The 13,951-nt window shown below is 40.6% G+C and overlaps 1 protein-coding gene across 3 annotated transcripts in view; it reads left to right on the forward strand.

Moving 5' to 3' along the window:
- Positions 1 to 8,797: 8,797 nt before the first annotated feature.
- LOC116547511 (cytosolic beta-glucosidase) overlaps positions 8,798 to 13,951 on the forward strand; it is a 126,819-nt gene continuing 121,665 nt past the window's right edge. For all 3 annotated transcript variants that reach the window (XR_004267077.1, XR_004267079.1, XM_032273457.1), the window contains exon 1: positions 8,798 to 8,949. Coding sequence is in view for 1 of the 3 variants with exons in the window: in XM_032273457.1 (XP_032129348.1) it covers positions 8,892 to 8,949 (58 nt within the window). In the remaining 2 variants the exon portion in view is untranslated. The remainder of the gene's footprint in view (positions 8,950 to 13,951) is intronic.

The following is a 13,951-nucleotide window of genomic DNA, read 5'->3' on the forward strand; positions in this document are numbered from 1 at the left end:
CCTAGTTGTAATGACTTTGTGTTTTCTCTTTTCATTGGTGTGAGCAATGTCCATCTTTTCAATGAACCGCTAATCACATGAGAGGCTTGCCATAAAACAAAGCTTTCAAGATAATCCACATTTGTCACAATCTTCCTCCCACTGATTTTTGACTGCCGCTGCCTATTTTATGACCTCCCCTTGATTTCAGGAAGAATACAAATATATTGTTTATCCTGTGTGAATTTTGATTATTGTCTATGAGCATTGCAATGCAAAAAAATCATTAGTAAGAATTAAACACATAAAACACACATGAGATTAGAATATAATAATCCTTTATAGCCACTTAAAATGGACAGATTATATTGTAACTCCAAATGTTATGGATAGAAACGTTAAGTTCAGGGCTCTTATTGTGCCGTGTACCATTGGTCAATTCAGAATCCCCCCCAAAAAAGAGAATGTGAGTATGGTACAATGTTTCCATACAGAAGACGGAGACAAGAGGCTTTCTGTTGGGTGCAGAGACAGAGACATGCCCCTCACCATCAGAACACCACAGCCGGTGGATGGAGCTTTGCACCAACTACACTAAGATTAGAAACCTTCCATTTTTTCTGATGAAGTCCACTGAGGAGCATCCCTGCCTGCTCCCTGAGCTTAAATCTTGATTTCACTTCAGTCAGTGCTCTCAGAGGTTTCCTTTCTCCATTCATGACCTGATGAACACAACAGAGCAAGGCAACATCCCATAGTTTTGGTATACTCTTCCCTCTGCCTCTCCATTTTGTTTCTCAATTCTGAGTCTATAAGGCGTTGGGAGGAGGCACTATCTCTAGAAAACTAGAGATAATTGTCTACTTACTCTTAGATTCTTCCCCAAGTAACAAGGAGTAAATATGGGAGGGTATTAAAACAAAGCTGGGGAACTTCAATTAGTAGGCCTTAGGAGAATTTAAATCCGGACCATGTGTTCAGGGACTAACTGGGCCTGCTTGGTTCACCATCACATTTCCAGAGTTAAGCATGGTGGCTGGCTCCATAGTAAATGCTCCATATATTTTTGGCGAATGAATTGATGAAAAAAAAAGAAAAAAGACCCAATAAGTCTTTAATTCTTAGCTTGCCTGATGAAGACAATCCCTACTCTCAGAAAAGTTATGAGTTAACGAGGAAGACAGGTGACTAAAGAAGTTTTAAAACAAAATGTTATATGAGTGTTATGCAAAGAGGCATGAAAGGGACAATGGAAACACTGTGCTGGGGGACCTGGCTTTTCCTGGAGGGGGTGTTCTCAAAGAAGTAACCTTGAGCTGGTCCATGAAAGATAAGTACAAATTAGCTAAGATAAGGAAGAGACAAGTTCCAGACAAGGAAACATCATTTGTGAAGAGTCAGCGCCAAGAAAGAGCATGAATTGCAGTAGATTTGAAAAGCTGAAAAAAGTTAAATCAGCTTATGAGAGGAACACTGGTGTGCATCTAAACAGAAGGAGACAGGAAACTGATAATACAGACCTTGTTGATATCAAGAAGTCTGAACTTTAGGGACAGAGGCAATCACTGAACAATGTGTGTTTTGGAAAGGGCTTGAGCTGCGGGAGAGTATGTTGGAATGGAGCAAACTGGATGTTGGGAGCCTTTTTAAACCTCTCCAGCCCCGAAAGGGTGTCTATTGATTTTAGTTAGAGAAGACGGCACAGAAATGAAGGTAAATTGACATCCACAAGACATGTCAAAGAATCAGAGGCCACAGTGTTTGTAAGGGGTCGCAGGTGGCAGGAAGCAGGAGGAGGATAAATGAAGGGTTCAGATGGCATCCAGGCTCTGCCGCAGTCTTTAATTATGGACCCAAGAGAGAAAGGTCTGGGCAGATTCTCCCAGTTCTAAAGCTGAGCTGGCTTTCCAATCTGGTTGATCTAAAATAATTTTACCATCACCGATATTGTTCTGTTTCACTTTTTTTTTTTTTTTTTAACTTTATTTGGCTTGATTTTGTTCTTTTATGCTTCCTTTCCAGATCATGGGCCTCCAATGCCTTGCTTGATTTACTGCGGGAGGAAAATGCTTTTGAAGTTCCAAACCCAATCCCTGAAGCAAGATTAATAATCAAAGATCCTCTCCAGTGTGCAAATCCTCGTGGGACTTAGGTGGATTAGCTACAGCCTAGTCCTGAGGCATGTGGCACACCTGTGCGTTGCCACAAACAGCTCGGAAATAACACCAGTTCATGTCTACAGCAAGGCCTTTAAACTTGAATATTCTCTTGCTGATATTTAACCGTGGAGCTGCAGGGAGAGTGTGCAGTTCCCTAAATTTTGCCCCGAGGCGCCTTTCTTGTCTCACCGTCATCTCAGTTCAGTTGAACACTTCTCCAGATACTCTGTAGGAATACAGCGGAGTTTGCTTGTTTTGACGGAGGCATTTTTATTGGGAAGATGATTGGCTAAGTCCAAGTTTGTTGAAATAACATATCTGAGGAATCTGAATCACATCGATGAAGTAGAGAGTTTCTAGCAGCTGCACTGGGAACAATGTCCTGAAAGATGCTGCTGCTGGAACTTGACTCCGCAGCTGTGGGTGTTTGTTGGAAGGTGCCCAAAAGGGATTCCAAGGGCCCTGCCTCTACTGACTGCCTTTTATTCTTAAAACACTAGGCTCAACGGTTGAGCTTTGCATGGTATTGAGTGGGTTTTGTGATTACTTGTTTGCCATTGTTAGTGTCAGCCTGTCAACACCTTGAAGGGCAGAACATTTCTTGTTTGTTTTGAAAATTACTCAATAGCAAATCCTTAATTATACAGCAGTATGGCTTTTTGAAAGGTTGAGTGATGTACTGCTGTTGTTTTAGATTTCTTTCATGCTAAATCTTATGGGGTGTATAGCCTTCAATAAATAAATGCAAATAATGCAATTGAATCCCTCTTGAGCCTGCCATTAATTATCTCACATGTATCTTCATTTCCAGGCTGGTGATGTGGGTCAGCATTCAAGACAGCCAGAAAAAATATCCAGTACAGGTTTTGAAGTGCCTTTATGTGGAGGGATTTATGATACATAGACACATGTGAACCATACACGCATACAGGCATGTATGCATACATCTACCTTCACATCTACACACATCTACATCTGAATAATACATGTATGGGTACACATAACACATGCACATATAAGTGTGTCACTTACATCTTTATATATATATATATGCACACTCACAGGTTTACTGTATTTGAGTTGTTTGGTTGCAAGAACAAGAAACCAAACTCAATTACGCCTAAACCTTAAAAGAAACGCCAAGGTTATTCCACTCCCTCTTTTATCCATATCCCCAAATTGGTCCTCTTTATGTTTGTGAAATGTCTGCTAAAAACTTCCATATTGAGGTGTAGCAGAAAGAGTATGTCTTTTTGGGTAGCTTATTTGGAAAAGTGAGGAAGCTTTTTTCTCAGAAACCTTAACAGACCTCTCATTTCTTATTGTTGGAATTGGGTTTCAAGCCCATCACTAATTTAATCCCTGTAACCAATGAGATGAAATATGAAGATGGCCTTAAATGAATCCCTGGAGCTGATGGGCTATTATGTGGGGCCCAAGGTCAGATTTTCCAGAACCATTTAGGCTGCATACGGTAAAAGGCAGGCACCCAACAGAAAATCAAATTCTGTTACCAAGAGGTAGGTTGGCTGAATCCTGGGTGGCTCATATTATTAAATGTTCCTACCCCTGGGTCCTGCACATGTACACACATGCACAACATGGTTGTCAGGATTTCCACAGTCAAAGATTCCCTTTGTTACTGTATTACTTTCTACATCTCATGTTTTGACAGATTCTGTCTACCAAGAAACTGAGAGCAATAGTGTAACTAATTCATTTTTGCATTTTCATGGAGAAGCTGGTATTACCACAATGAGTTTATGTAATTCCAGCCAATATTAGAGCAATACAATTGATGTTTTAAGTACCCTTGGAGACCTTATAGGAAGTAAATGTACAATTGCAATTAGAATTATTGAAATCTTAAAAATAGCAGATTATTTGCAGGAGTCAGGGGCCTTTTTGGGAAGTAATTTTGTAAAATCTGCTTTCTTAGGTAAAAATTGGGCTAGCCCTTTCTTGGTAAATGCAGAAAATCATGTTGAATAATCCATTGCACAAACCATTGCAAGTAGATGTGCCCTTTGCACTTGGCCCTCCTTCATGTTCCCTTCCATTTCCTTTCTTCTCCAATGGCATGGTTTCACTGAAGAGGCTGTCTTCTGGAAGAAAATACTTTAAAATCATTTAACTATGTTAAAAAAAAAAAGGCTCAAAGAAGCAATTTGTTTTCAGAGAGTGTATTTACTGGCAACTCTCCACTTTCAGTAGTTTAGAAAAATAAAAGTTTATTTCTTATTTACAGCATAGTTTAAAGTGGGTTGTTTGCAGGCTGTTACGGGACTCTGCTCCATGCTGTGATACAGAGAACCAGACTCCTTCCATCTAAGTTCCTAGGGGCCTGGAGTCTTCCAGTGGAGCTTGTATATCCAGCCAGTGGATGAAAGAAGAATAAAGGTACATGGTGGAAACATGAATGATACGTAGGCAGATTTTAGTGTTCCACTGGCAGTGGTACACATTGCTCTGCCTACATTCCACTAGCCAGGACACATAGTCATGTGGCCACAGTCATTTGCAAAGGAGCTGAAAAATGTAGTCCAAAAGTGTGCCCAGATGGAAAGGGAAACAAGATTGGCTAGAACACACAGGCATCTTTGCTACAGATAGACAAATGTTCATTCAGAATCTTACTTTTTCCCCTACACAGGTACACAGGAATATTTTGAATGCCAGAGATTTTGAATCTTGGCAATTCAAATTGGGAGGGTCAAGATTATGACTAATAGGGCTGGATTCTTATTAAAGAACAGTTTGTTTCACAGTTAACAAATAAAGTTTTCTGCAAGATTTTTGTTTCTTGTTACCTAGCGGTCTTTGAATTTAGTCTCTTCATGATACGGTTTGGCTCTGTGTCCCTCCCCAAATCTCATGTTGAATTATGATCTTCAGTGTTGCAGGAGGAGCCTGCTGGAAGTTGGTTAGATCATGGGGGTGGATTTCCCCCTTGCTGTTCTCATGATAGTGAGTGAGTTCTCACGAGATCTGGTTGTTAAAAAGTGTGTAGTTCTCCTTCACTTGCTCTCTCCTGCTGTCACATAAAGACATGCTTACTTCCCCTTCATCCTCTCACCAGGATTATAAGTCTTCTGAGGCCTCTCAGCCCTGCTTCCTGTATATCCTGCAGAACTGTGAGTCAACTTAACCTCTTTGCTTCATAAATTACCCAGTCTGAGGTAGTTCTTTACAGCAATCTGAGAATCGGTAAATATACTTAGCAGTCCCAGGACTTCTAGAGAGAACACACCTGTAGACAAAACTATAATGCAAGTAACTTATGTTTGCTTTCAGCTTGGGGAGTAAACAGAGGTTGGTGGCTCTCATGAATAAAAAGGTTTGTTGTGCTGTTCTGAGGCGGTACCTTCGGAAGGTGGCAGGAAGTCAGAAGATCTACAGTGCGGTTGTGATGAGGGGCAGTTGAACATAGAACCTCAGAGCTTCACCCCTGGAGAAGGCTTGAGCCCAGAAAATCAGTGGACTTGAAGAGACTTTAGTAGACCTAGAGAGTGGGCCCCTTGGCATTAACTAGTACAGACCAACACTGGGAGGTAGAGGAATAGAAACACCAGGTATTTTTAAAAAATGGTCTTCATAAGACCCAAATTTTCTTGTATGGCCCTAAAATGAAGTGGAGGGAACCCAAATACAGTAATGACAAATTAAATTACCAGCCAATCTTCCTGGATGGGACCATGAAGTCAGACTACTTTTTGTATACAGAAAAATCTGAAATACAGTATCTCTTTCTTATCTGAGAAGATGGCTACAAATACCTGCCTTAGAGCCATTAGGGCCTTAGTGCAGGGAACCTGAGTGAAATGAGCTCTCAGAAACGTGAGAAAGATACATGGGGTGCTGGGTTGCAATGCAAGGCCTTGGGAGAGAGGTGGAAAGAAAGTTCTAGGAGGGCTACGGTTATGAAAATGTGTTCTGTGGACTCCTTGAGGTCCTCACGACCCGTTTGGGTGTCTACCAGGTCAAAACTCTTTTAATAATGATGCTAAGATACGATTTGCCTTTTCCATGCTTGTCTCTCATTCTTCTATGAGTGTACAGTGGAGTTTTCCAGACACAACAAATTGAATAAGAAGCAGATAGGAACGTTAGCTGTCTTCTATTAAACCAGGCATGCAAGAGATTTGTAAAAATGTAAAACAATGACACTCTTCTCACTAAATATTTTTTTGTTTGGGGTTATATGGTTATGTTTCCTAAAATATGTAACTTCTGTTAACATGCTCTTCATTGCTGTTTAAAATGAAGTCAACGATAAATATATATTTTTAAATCTCAGTTTTAATTTCCAATACAGTACATATTAGTAGATATAACCCACATGAAAGAAAACAAATTCTTTAGGAACCACAATTTTAAGAGTGTAAAGAGATGCTGACACCAAAAAGCTTGAGGATTTTGGATTAGAGGACCCAATCAGTGTCCAGAGAAATCAGTTCTACCACTTGTGGGCTAACAACTTCAGAGTATGTGAAGCACTGAGAAGATAGATTGTTTCTCCTGGAGAAGTATCTTTACAAGAGCAGTAGTAATTAGCCAGGGGCGACTGGTGTAGACAGCCATTAGTGAAATAACTGAATTTAACACTGCTTTTATACTGCAACTTGCAAACCTAAAAAAGTTGCAATACTGCCATCTAGTGTTCTATCTTGAACTTGAACATATTTTAATATTTATTTTTTCCCTCAATTTACAATTGCTTCAGAATTGAATGACTACCTAAGCCAAATTCAATAGTTTGCCATGCATTTTTTAGGCTATTTCACCAAACATGTACCTTTAAATATCCTCAGTGTCTTTCCCGTTTCTTTTTGTATATAATCTCTTCTTTCTTCTTAGGGTTAGGGTAACTGGAGAAAATAGGATTTCAACTTACTTATAACTCATTCCAAACTTTATGTTCCTGTCATTACAATGTAGAATGACTGAGTGGGAATGTAGGAAAACTGAATAAGTAACTTAACCCACTTTGACTACACCTACCTCCTCTTTCAATAGTCTTTTCTTTTTTGAGATGGGGTCTTGCTCTGTCACCCAGGCTGGAGTGCAGTGGTGCAATCTCAGCTCACCTCAATCTCCACTTCCTGGGTTCAAGTGATCCTCCTGCCTCAGCCTCCCGAGTAGCTGGGATTACAGGTGCCTACCATCACGCCTGGCTAATTTTTGTATTTTTAGTAGAGATGGGGTTTCACCATGTTGGCCAGGCTGGTCTCAAACTCCTGGCCTCAAGTGATCAGCCCACCTCGGCCTCCAAACCCATAGTCATTTTTTTTTAAAATAATCTTTTTATTTTGGATCAATTTTAGATTTACACAGAAGCTTCAAAGATAGTGCAGGGAGTCCCCATGCCCCCCTCACCCAGTTTCCCTGACTGTCAGCATCTACATTTCCGTAGATTGCCACACTCACTGGGTGCCTGGTACAATGGACAGAAGTCCCACTCCAGTGAACACGACTGAAATTTCAGAAATAGAAACCTGGGGGTCAGTGAGGGTGGGCTGGGGAAGCAAAAAAGGTTACCCATAAAAGAACAGGACTTGGATTGCCATCAAATTTCTCAGTAGCCATACTATAAAACCAGAAACCAATTCCTTCAAAATTCGGAGTGAATATTATTTTCATCATAAAATCCTGCACAGAACTGCTATTAAGAGCAATATTAGACTAAAGATAATTCCAGAGCAGCTACAGAGTTTTGAAATATTTACGTACCAGGCCCCCTTTATCAGACAGATATTCGAGGATGTGCTTCTCTAAAGACGGAGAAGAAACAAAGGAAGAGAAAGACCAGCGAGAGTGAAGGAGCCTCTGAATGACATGAAGGAGGTCGTGGATCAAAGCTCCATGGTGGCCTAAAAAATAAGCAGTGCGGAATGGAGCAGGGAGACAGAGCTGTTTGAACAAGTCAGAGATGTATTCTTCTGTCAGAGTGTTTGGGGATGAATTAGTAATAGGTATAGAGGAAATCAACTAACATAAAGATCAGGCAGTGGATTAACCCCAGAGAAAATTGAAAGTTGCATGTAAGCAAGGTATGTATACTACATGGCTCAGCTTTGAGCCGTGCAGACTAATAGTAATATAAATTTTGAATTCATTTAGATGAAAAGGTAATTTTACCATGTTTGCTAAATGGGGGAAGGTAGAAGGGTAAGAGGGAGGGGGAAGAGAGAGAGAGAGAGAGAGAGAACACGCTAGATCCTCTGCCCTTTACTCAGAAGTCAATACTTACCTAAAATTGAAAAAAAAAAAAAAAAAAAAAAAAGAAGCAATAGCCTATTCCTTAAACAACATGAGATTAAATTCCCGAAGAAATCACGGAAAGTGGTTACCTCTATAGTAGGGATCAGGAATTGGGTTGAATGAACTAAGGGAAAATTCTATAGGATTATATGACTTTTTAAAACAATGTTCATGTTACTTTAAAAGGTAAATAGGTGCCCTGCCAAATGAAGGACTTAGCACCCAGGGTTATCAACTGTGTTAGGAATCAGGGAGTGCTGGGAGAAGAAAGTGTAATTGATGGCCTTGTACAAAGTGTCTTGGATTCTTACCAATGCTGTGGCAGTCCAGTGTCCTTTGTCCTGCTTCCTTCTTGTTTGCATCAATATTTGCCTTCTGAGGCTCTAGTCTGGAGTGAGAGCTCATTTTCTGTTTGCATAATTGCCTGGCTCCTCTGGCCAAAGGACGCTCTGCTTCTGGCAGCTGAGGATTCCAGTAGACAGCTTCTAAACCATGGCTTTCCCTGAGGGATTTGGATGGGGGGCAGCCACCGCAGCTTATCAAGTGGAAGGTAGGGGCCACTCTCTCCCCTTCACTGGCGTAGGAATGCTTTATTTCTGGTGTGGTCTCTGTACCTGAGGAAGGTGGTGGGGTAAAGAGGCAAAAAGAAAAGCAGCAAGGAACTGAACAGTCCACAATGCTATCAAGTCCACAATGAATTTGTTTCCCTTTTCGAACATGTCGTGGGTGGAGGCTCACATTCCCTTGTCTCTTTCTTTAGACACAAGGGTGGAGGGATGAAGAGGTGAAAACTAAGCTGTGGCTGGATTTTCACTCAGTCCAAACTCAGCTGAGACATCAGTTTACATTGGATCAGTTGCTTTTATAATTGGTTTCTAGAACCCATTTGCCCCAACTCCTCTACAAAGGAGAACCACTTCTTCTATTGGCTGGGAAAATATTGGGTCAATTTTCTCAAAGAGCCCTCCATTAATTGGGAAAAGTTCCCTGTTCTATTCTTAGTGAGCCCCAAGCCTAATCTTGTATGCCACCTTGTTTCCTGGGGCAGCTGAGAAGTAAATGGAAGCAAATGGCAAAAAGCACCCAGAGTAGCTTTGGAGCCAGAGTTCTAGTCCTCACCCTCCCACACAGGAGTGTGTGAATTCTTTGTCCTCCTTAATTCTCAGTTTCTTCATCTGTGAAATAGGAAGATTAGCTTTACTTTTCTAAAACACATGTATTCCCTCCACCCAAGGGAGTTAGAGATTGTTAATAGCTACCATGGGGAAAATATTTATTTGGTCAAATAAGTATGTGAAACCGTGGATTAAACAAAGCTGAGTGAGTTATTGTAGTAGTTTCCTAGGATTGCGGCAATAAATTATCACGAACTGCGGGGCGTAAACAACATAAATTATCCTCTTACAGTCTGGAGGCCAGAACTGGCCACTGGAGGATGTAATTAGCTGGGTTAAGATGAGATCGTACTGGCATAGGGCAGAACTGTGATCCAATATGACTGGTGTCCTAAGAAGAAGGAAATTTGGACACCAAGACATTTGGAAATCTGAAATAAGAAAATGTGTGCTGGCCACGGTGGCTCACGCCTGTAATCTGAGCGCTTTGGGAGGCCAAGGAGGGTGGATCACGAGGTCAAGAGATCGAGACTATCCTGGTTAACATGGTGAAACCCCGTCTCTACTAAAAACACAAAAAAATTAGCTGGGCGTGGTGGTGTGTGCCTGTAGTCCCAGCTACTCGGGAGGCTGAGACAGGAGAATTGCTTGAACCCAGGAGGCAGAAGTTGCGGTGAGCCGAGATGGTGCCATTGCACTCCAGCCTGGGTAAGAAGAGCGAAACTCCATCTCAAAAACAAAAAAGAAAGAAAGAAAGAAGAAAATGTGGACACAGAGACAAGGAGAACATCACAGGACAAGAGAGAGAGATTGGAATGTTACTGTAAGCTAAAGAGCAATGGCCACCAACAGAAATTAGAAAGAGACAAGCAGCATTTTACCTACAGTCTTGGTGAAGCATGGGTCTGCAGACACCTTGATTTTGGACTTGCAGCCTCTAGAAGTGTGAGAGAATATATTTCTGTTGTTTAAACCTTTCATGTTGTGGCTGTTTGTTACAGCACCCCTGGAAAACTTATACACCAAGAAAAACAGGTTAATCAATCAATGAAATAATGACTGCTCTGGTACGTGCTGCGGTGATGATAGGATGTTGTGGGAAAGGGTCATGTGGAAACCAGTTCTTCAGGATGGGTCATCAAGGAGGATCTCTGCGAACTAGCATTATTCCATCTAAACTTAAGGGGTGAGGAGGAGAGTGCCATTTGAATATGGGGAGAGCTTTCTAGACAAAGAAACAGGACAAGTTGATCTCGGTACAACCCATGCTGGTTGTGATTCTAAGCTTCGATAGCTGTTTCCCCATCCTGTAGAATGGGAATGAGGAATCCCTACTACACAGTTGTGATAACCGCCATGTAGAAGACATCTCCCGCTGAGTGATTATATATATTATTACACATATATGATCTGTGATACAAAGCTCTTTTTTTCTTATATATATGAACTCTGAATTGTTTGCTTTATATTTTATTTTATTTTTATTTTTCTTATAACAAAGCTCTTTTAAGGACATCTGACAATGTCCTGGTTAGCTCGGCTTCCATGCTACCTTTCTCGCTATATGGGATCTTCTTTCATCTTCTTCCTGATAATTTCCACTTTGTGGCAGAGGATGACTGAATAGGCTGACCCTCTAGGAATAAAAACAAAAACAATAATTTTGGTGAGTTTCCTTCTTAGAAGAGAGGTCAGAAAAATTAGAGAAAGCATGGTAAAACACTGGAATGGAGTAAATAGAATCAGATTCTAAAAGCAACAAAACATTGGTGATTATGAAGATGAGCTTTGGGGCAAGACTCGTTGGATTTGGAGTCTATCTCTCCTTTTACTAGATTTGTGACTTTGACCAAATGACTGATCTTCTCTGTGCCTCGTCACCTGTAGGATGGAGATTCTTATGGAGTCTCCTGTGTAGTACAGCTATGAGGTTTAAATAAGATAATGTGTGTTAAGTGCTTGGCATTTAGTAAGTGTTCAATGCATGATATTCATACTTGAAGGGATCACAGAAGGATTACAAAGAATGATTCACTGTGGAACTCAACGGTTAACTTGGCATAAATATGCAATTAGTTATACAAGACAATAGTGCGGGTTTCAACTACCAGCGTTCGGTTCTTGCCGGCTTAGGACCTGGAGGTAACCTTAACTGGTCCATTCTGAGCTCCTCTCCTCACATGATCTCAATCGTGTTGCATCTCTTCTGTCTGCTTGGAGCCAGCTTGTCCTATGCTCTTTGGACTTTGGCTTGTTCCCGCCATATTTTGAGGTCTTTATTTGCAGCCTCTGACCTGCCATTAACTATCTATCTGTAGCTGCCTGGGTAGGGTACTTGATCCAGCGTGCTCTGCCAAGAGCCATCAGTCTGCTCTCTTTGTCAACTCACAGAATAACTTTTGCATGTCTGCTTGTTTTCTAACCTAGGAGCCCTTACTTATCCTTTCGTGCTGTGTTTGAATTTTAGCTCAGCACTTACTAGCAGAGTGACTTTGGGCAAATAATGTATTTAAGCCTCAGTTTCCTTATTTGTGAAATTTGAAAAGTAGTCATACTCATTTTCTAGATTCGTTCTGGGGATCGAAGAGGTAAGCATATGCAACTGTGGTGTAAGAGTGCCTGGCATGTAGTACTCACCAAATACTGATATTAATGCCTATACTATTATTATTTTTCTTTCTCCTGGCTGAATTCTATTGTGCTCTGAGAGAAGGAGAGTTACACTGTCTACTCCATTTAGTGAAAATGGTCATTTTTGTTTTGATAGCTAATTAGAATCTACTCCCTCCTTGCTCATGCTTGGCTAGTTCACCAGCAGTTGCCAGGAGAGTTACTGTTTAACCATTTCTCCCACCGTCGACTAGATTACAGTACAGGAAGTTAACTCGTGGCTTTATCAAATCAGCATGGCTTGGATTTTAAAGCTGAGGACAGCCTGTCTCTTTTTGGTTTTGATAATCTTTGCACTTTGTGCTGCCCTGGCCTCTGAAGGTCTGTAGATCCTTTGGAAGTCAGAGGCACTCAGCAGAACTGAGGACTGAGCATGAATTGTATTTGTAAAAAAAATCTAACACTTTGAAGTTTTCTTATGAAACATGACCATATATCTCTTTCTATTGTCTCTCTTTCCACTGCATTTCAAAATACTGTTGTCTGTATCCATGTATTTGTTTTGAGATACTCTCTTGAATTCCCTGAAGAATAACTAGCGTACCTTCCCTCACTCTCATTGCAAAAATGGAAATATTTTGTCTACATATAGAAAATACTGTTGGGGTCTTTGCAGTTGGGGCTCGCTGAGAGGGGCAGGGACTGGGCCTTATCATTGGGTCTCCTAACACATTGGCTCCTTGGTTGGGTATTTTGCCAGAATCCCCGCCTTTGCTTTGTTCTGTCCTTGTTCAGATCCCTTCTATCTCTCCTCTGGCTATTTCACTGTTTATGGTCTTAAGAAAGAGTTTAATGTTTATTATCTAAGAGTTGACTGCATGGTGCCTTGAGCCTTTTGGAGGAAAGCACAATATAAATCTAATAATAAATAACAAATAAATGATATAAGCAGGAGGGAAATTATGTGTTTTAGGTGAGTTGTAAAGAACCGTGTAAAACCTGTAAAATGTATTTGTTAGACTAAGAGGCAGGGAAGAGAGTGCAAAAATCATTGTACATACAGAAGTGAGTCTCCCGCAATATTTTTAAGTACAGAAAAATTCCCATGATTTTTAACCCCTTGTAAAGTGGATTCTGTTGTCTGTTTTTGGCTGCAGGGAACATGAGTCACAAAAACACCAAGTAGCTCTGTGGTGTTTTGTTTACTTGATGGCTGGCCACGGAGGAGCTATGAAAATGACATTTAGGACCCAATTCTACTGTTCTTATGAGCTTATAACTCCCAGTGATTTCAGGAAAGGCTCTTAAGGGTTCAAACATGCTTTGCAAAATCCCACAAATCCTAAGCAAAGTCTAAACTACTGTGTTAATGCTTCCTAGTAGGATCTGAGTTTGTGGTTCTTAAGGAGCCAAAGGCCTCAGTTTTAGGAATGTTATTGTGAATCCTTGATGCTGCACTTGATGCTAATGTAATAGTTGATTTTAAGTTTGAATTTGGTTTTATGGTGGCAGAAATTGGGGGTTGCCTCAGGTTTGGGCCAACTCTGTTTGCCATGATATGTTAAATGTAGATTCTTATAGTTAAGACATTTGGGCGTTTTTTTTTTTTTTTTTTTTCTCTTAAAACATCGGAAAATAAACATGGCAGTTGTATTTTTTGGTTTTAAGTTGAGTTTATGGTGTTCCTATATAGGCTGTTTTTTGTTTGGTCCATATATATATATATATATATATATAAAAACTCAACTGCTCCACGCAAACCTGAGCTGGGGGCACACTTCCTCTACTTGTTGTAAATGTCAGCACAGGCCCTATATTTCTCTAAGG

The sequence above is a fragment of the Sapajus apella genome, unplaced genomic scaffold (assembly GCF_009761245.1).
Source record: "Sapajus apella isolate SASKATOON/1434 unplaced genomic scaffold, GSC_monkey_1.0 scaffold5, whole genome shotgun sequence".
Lineage (NCBI taxonomy): Eukaryota > Metazoa > Chordata > Mammalia > Primates > Cebidae > Sapajus > Sapajus apella.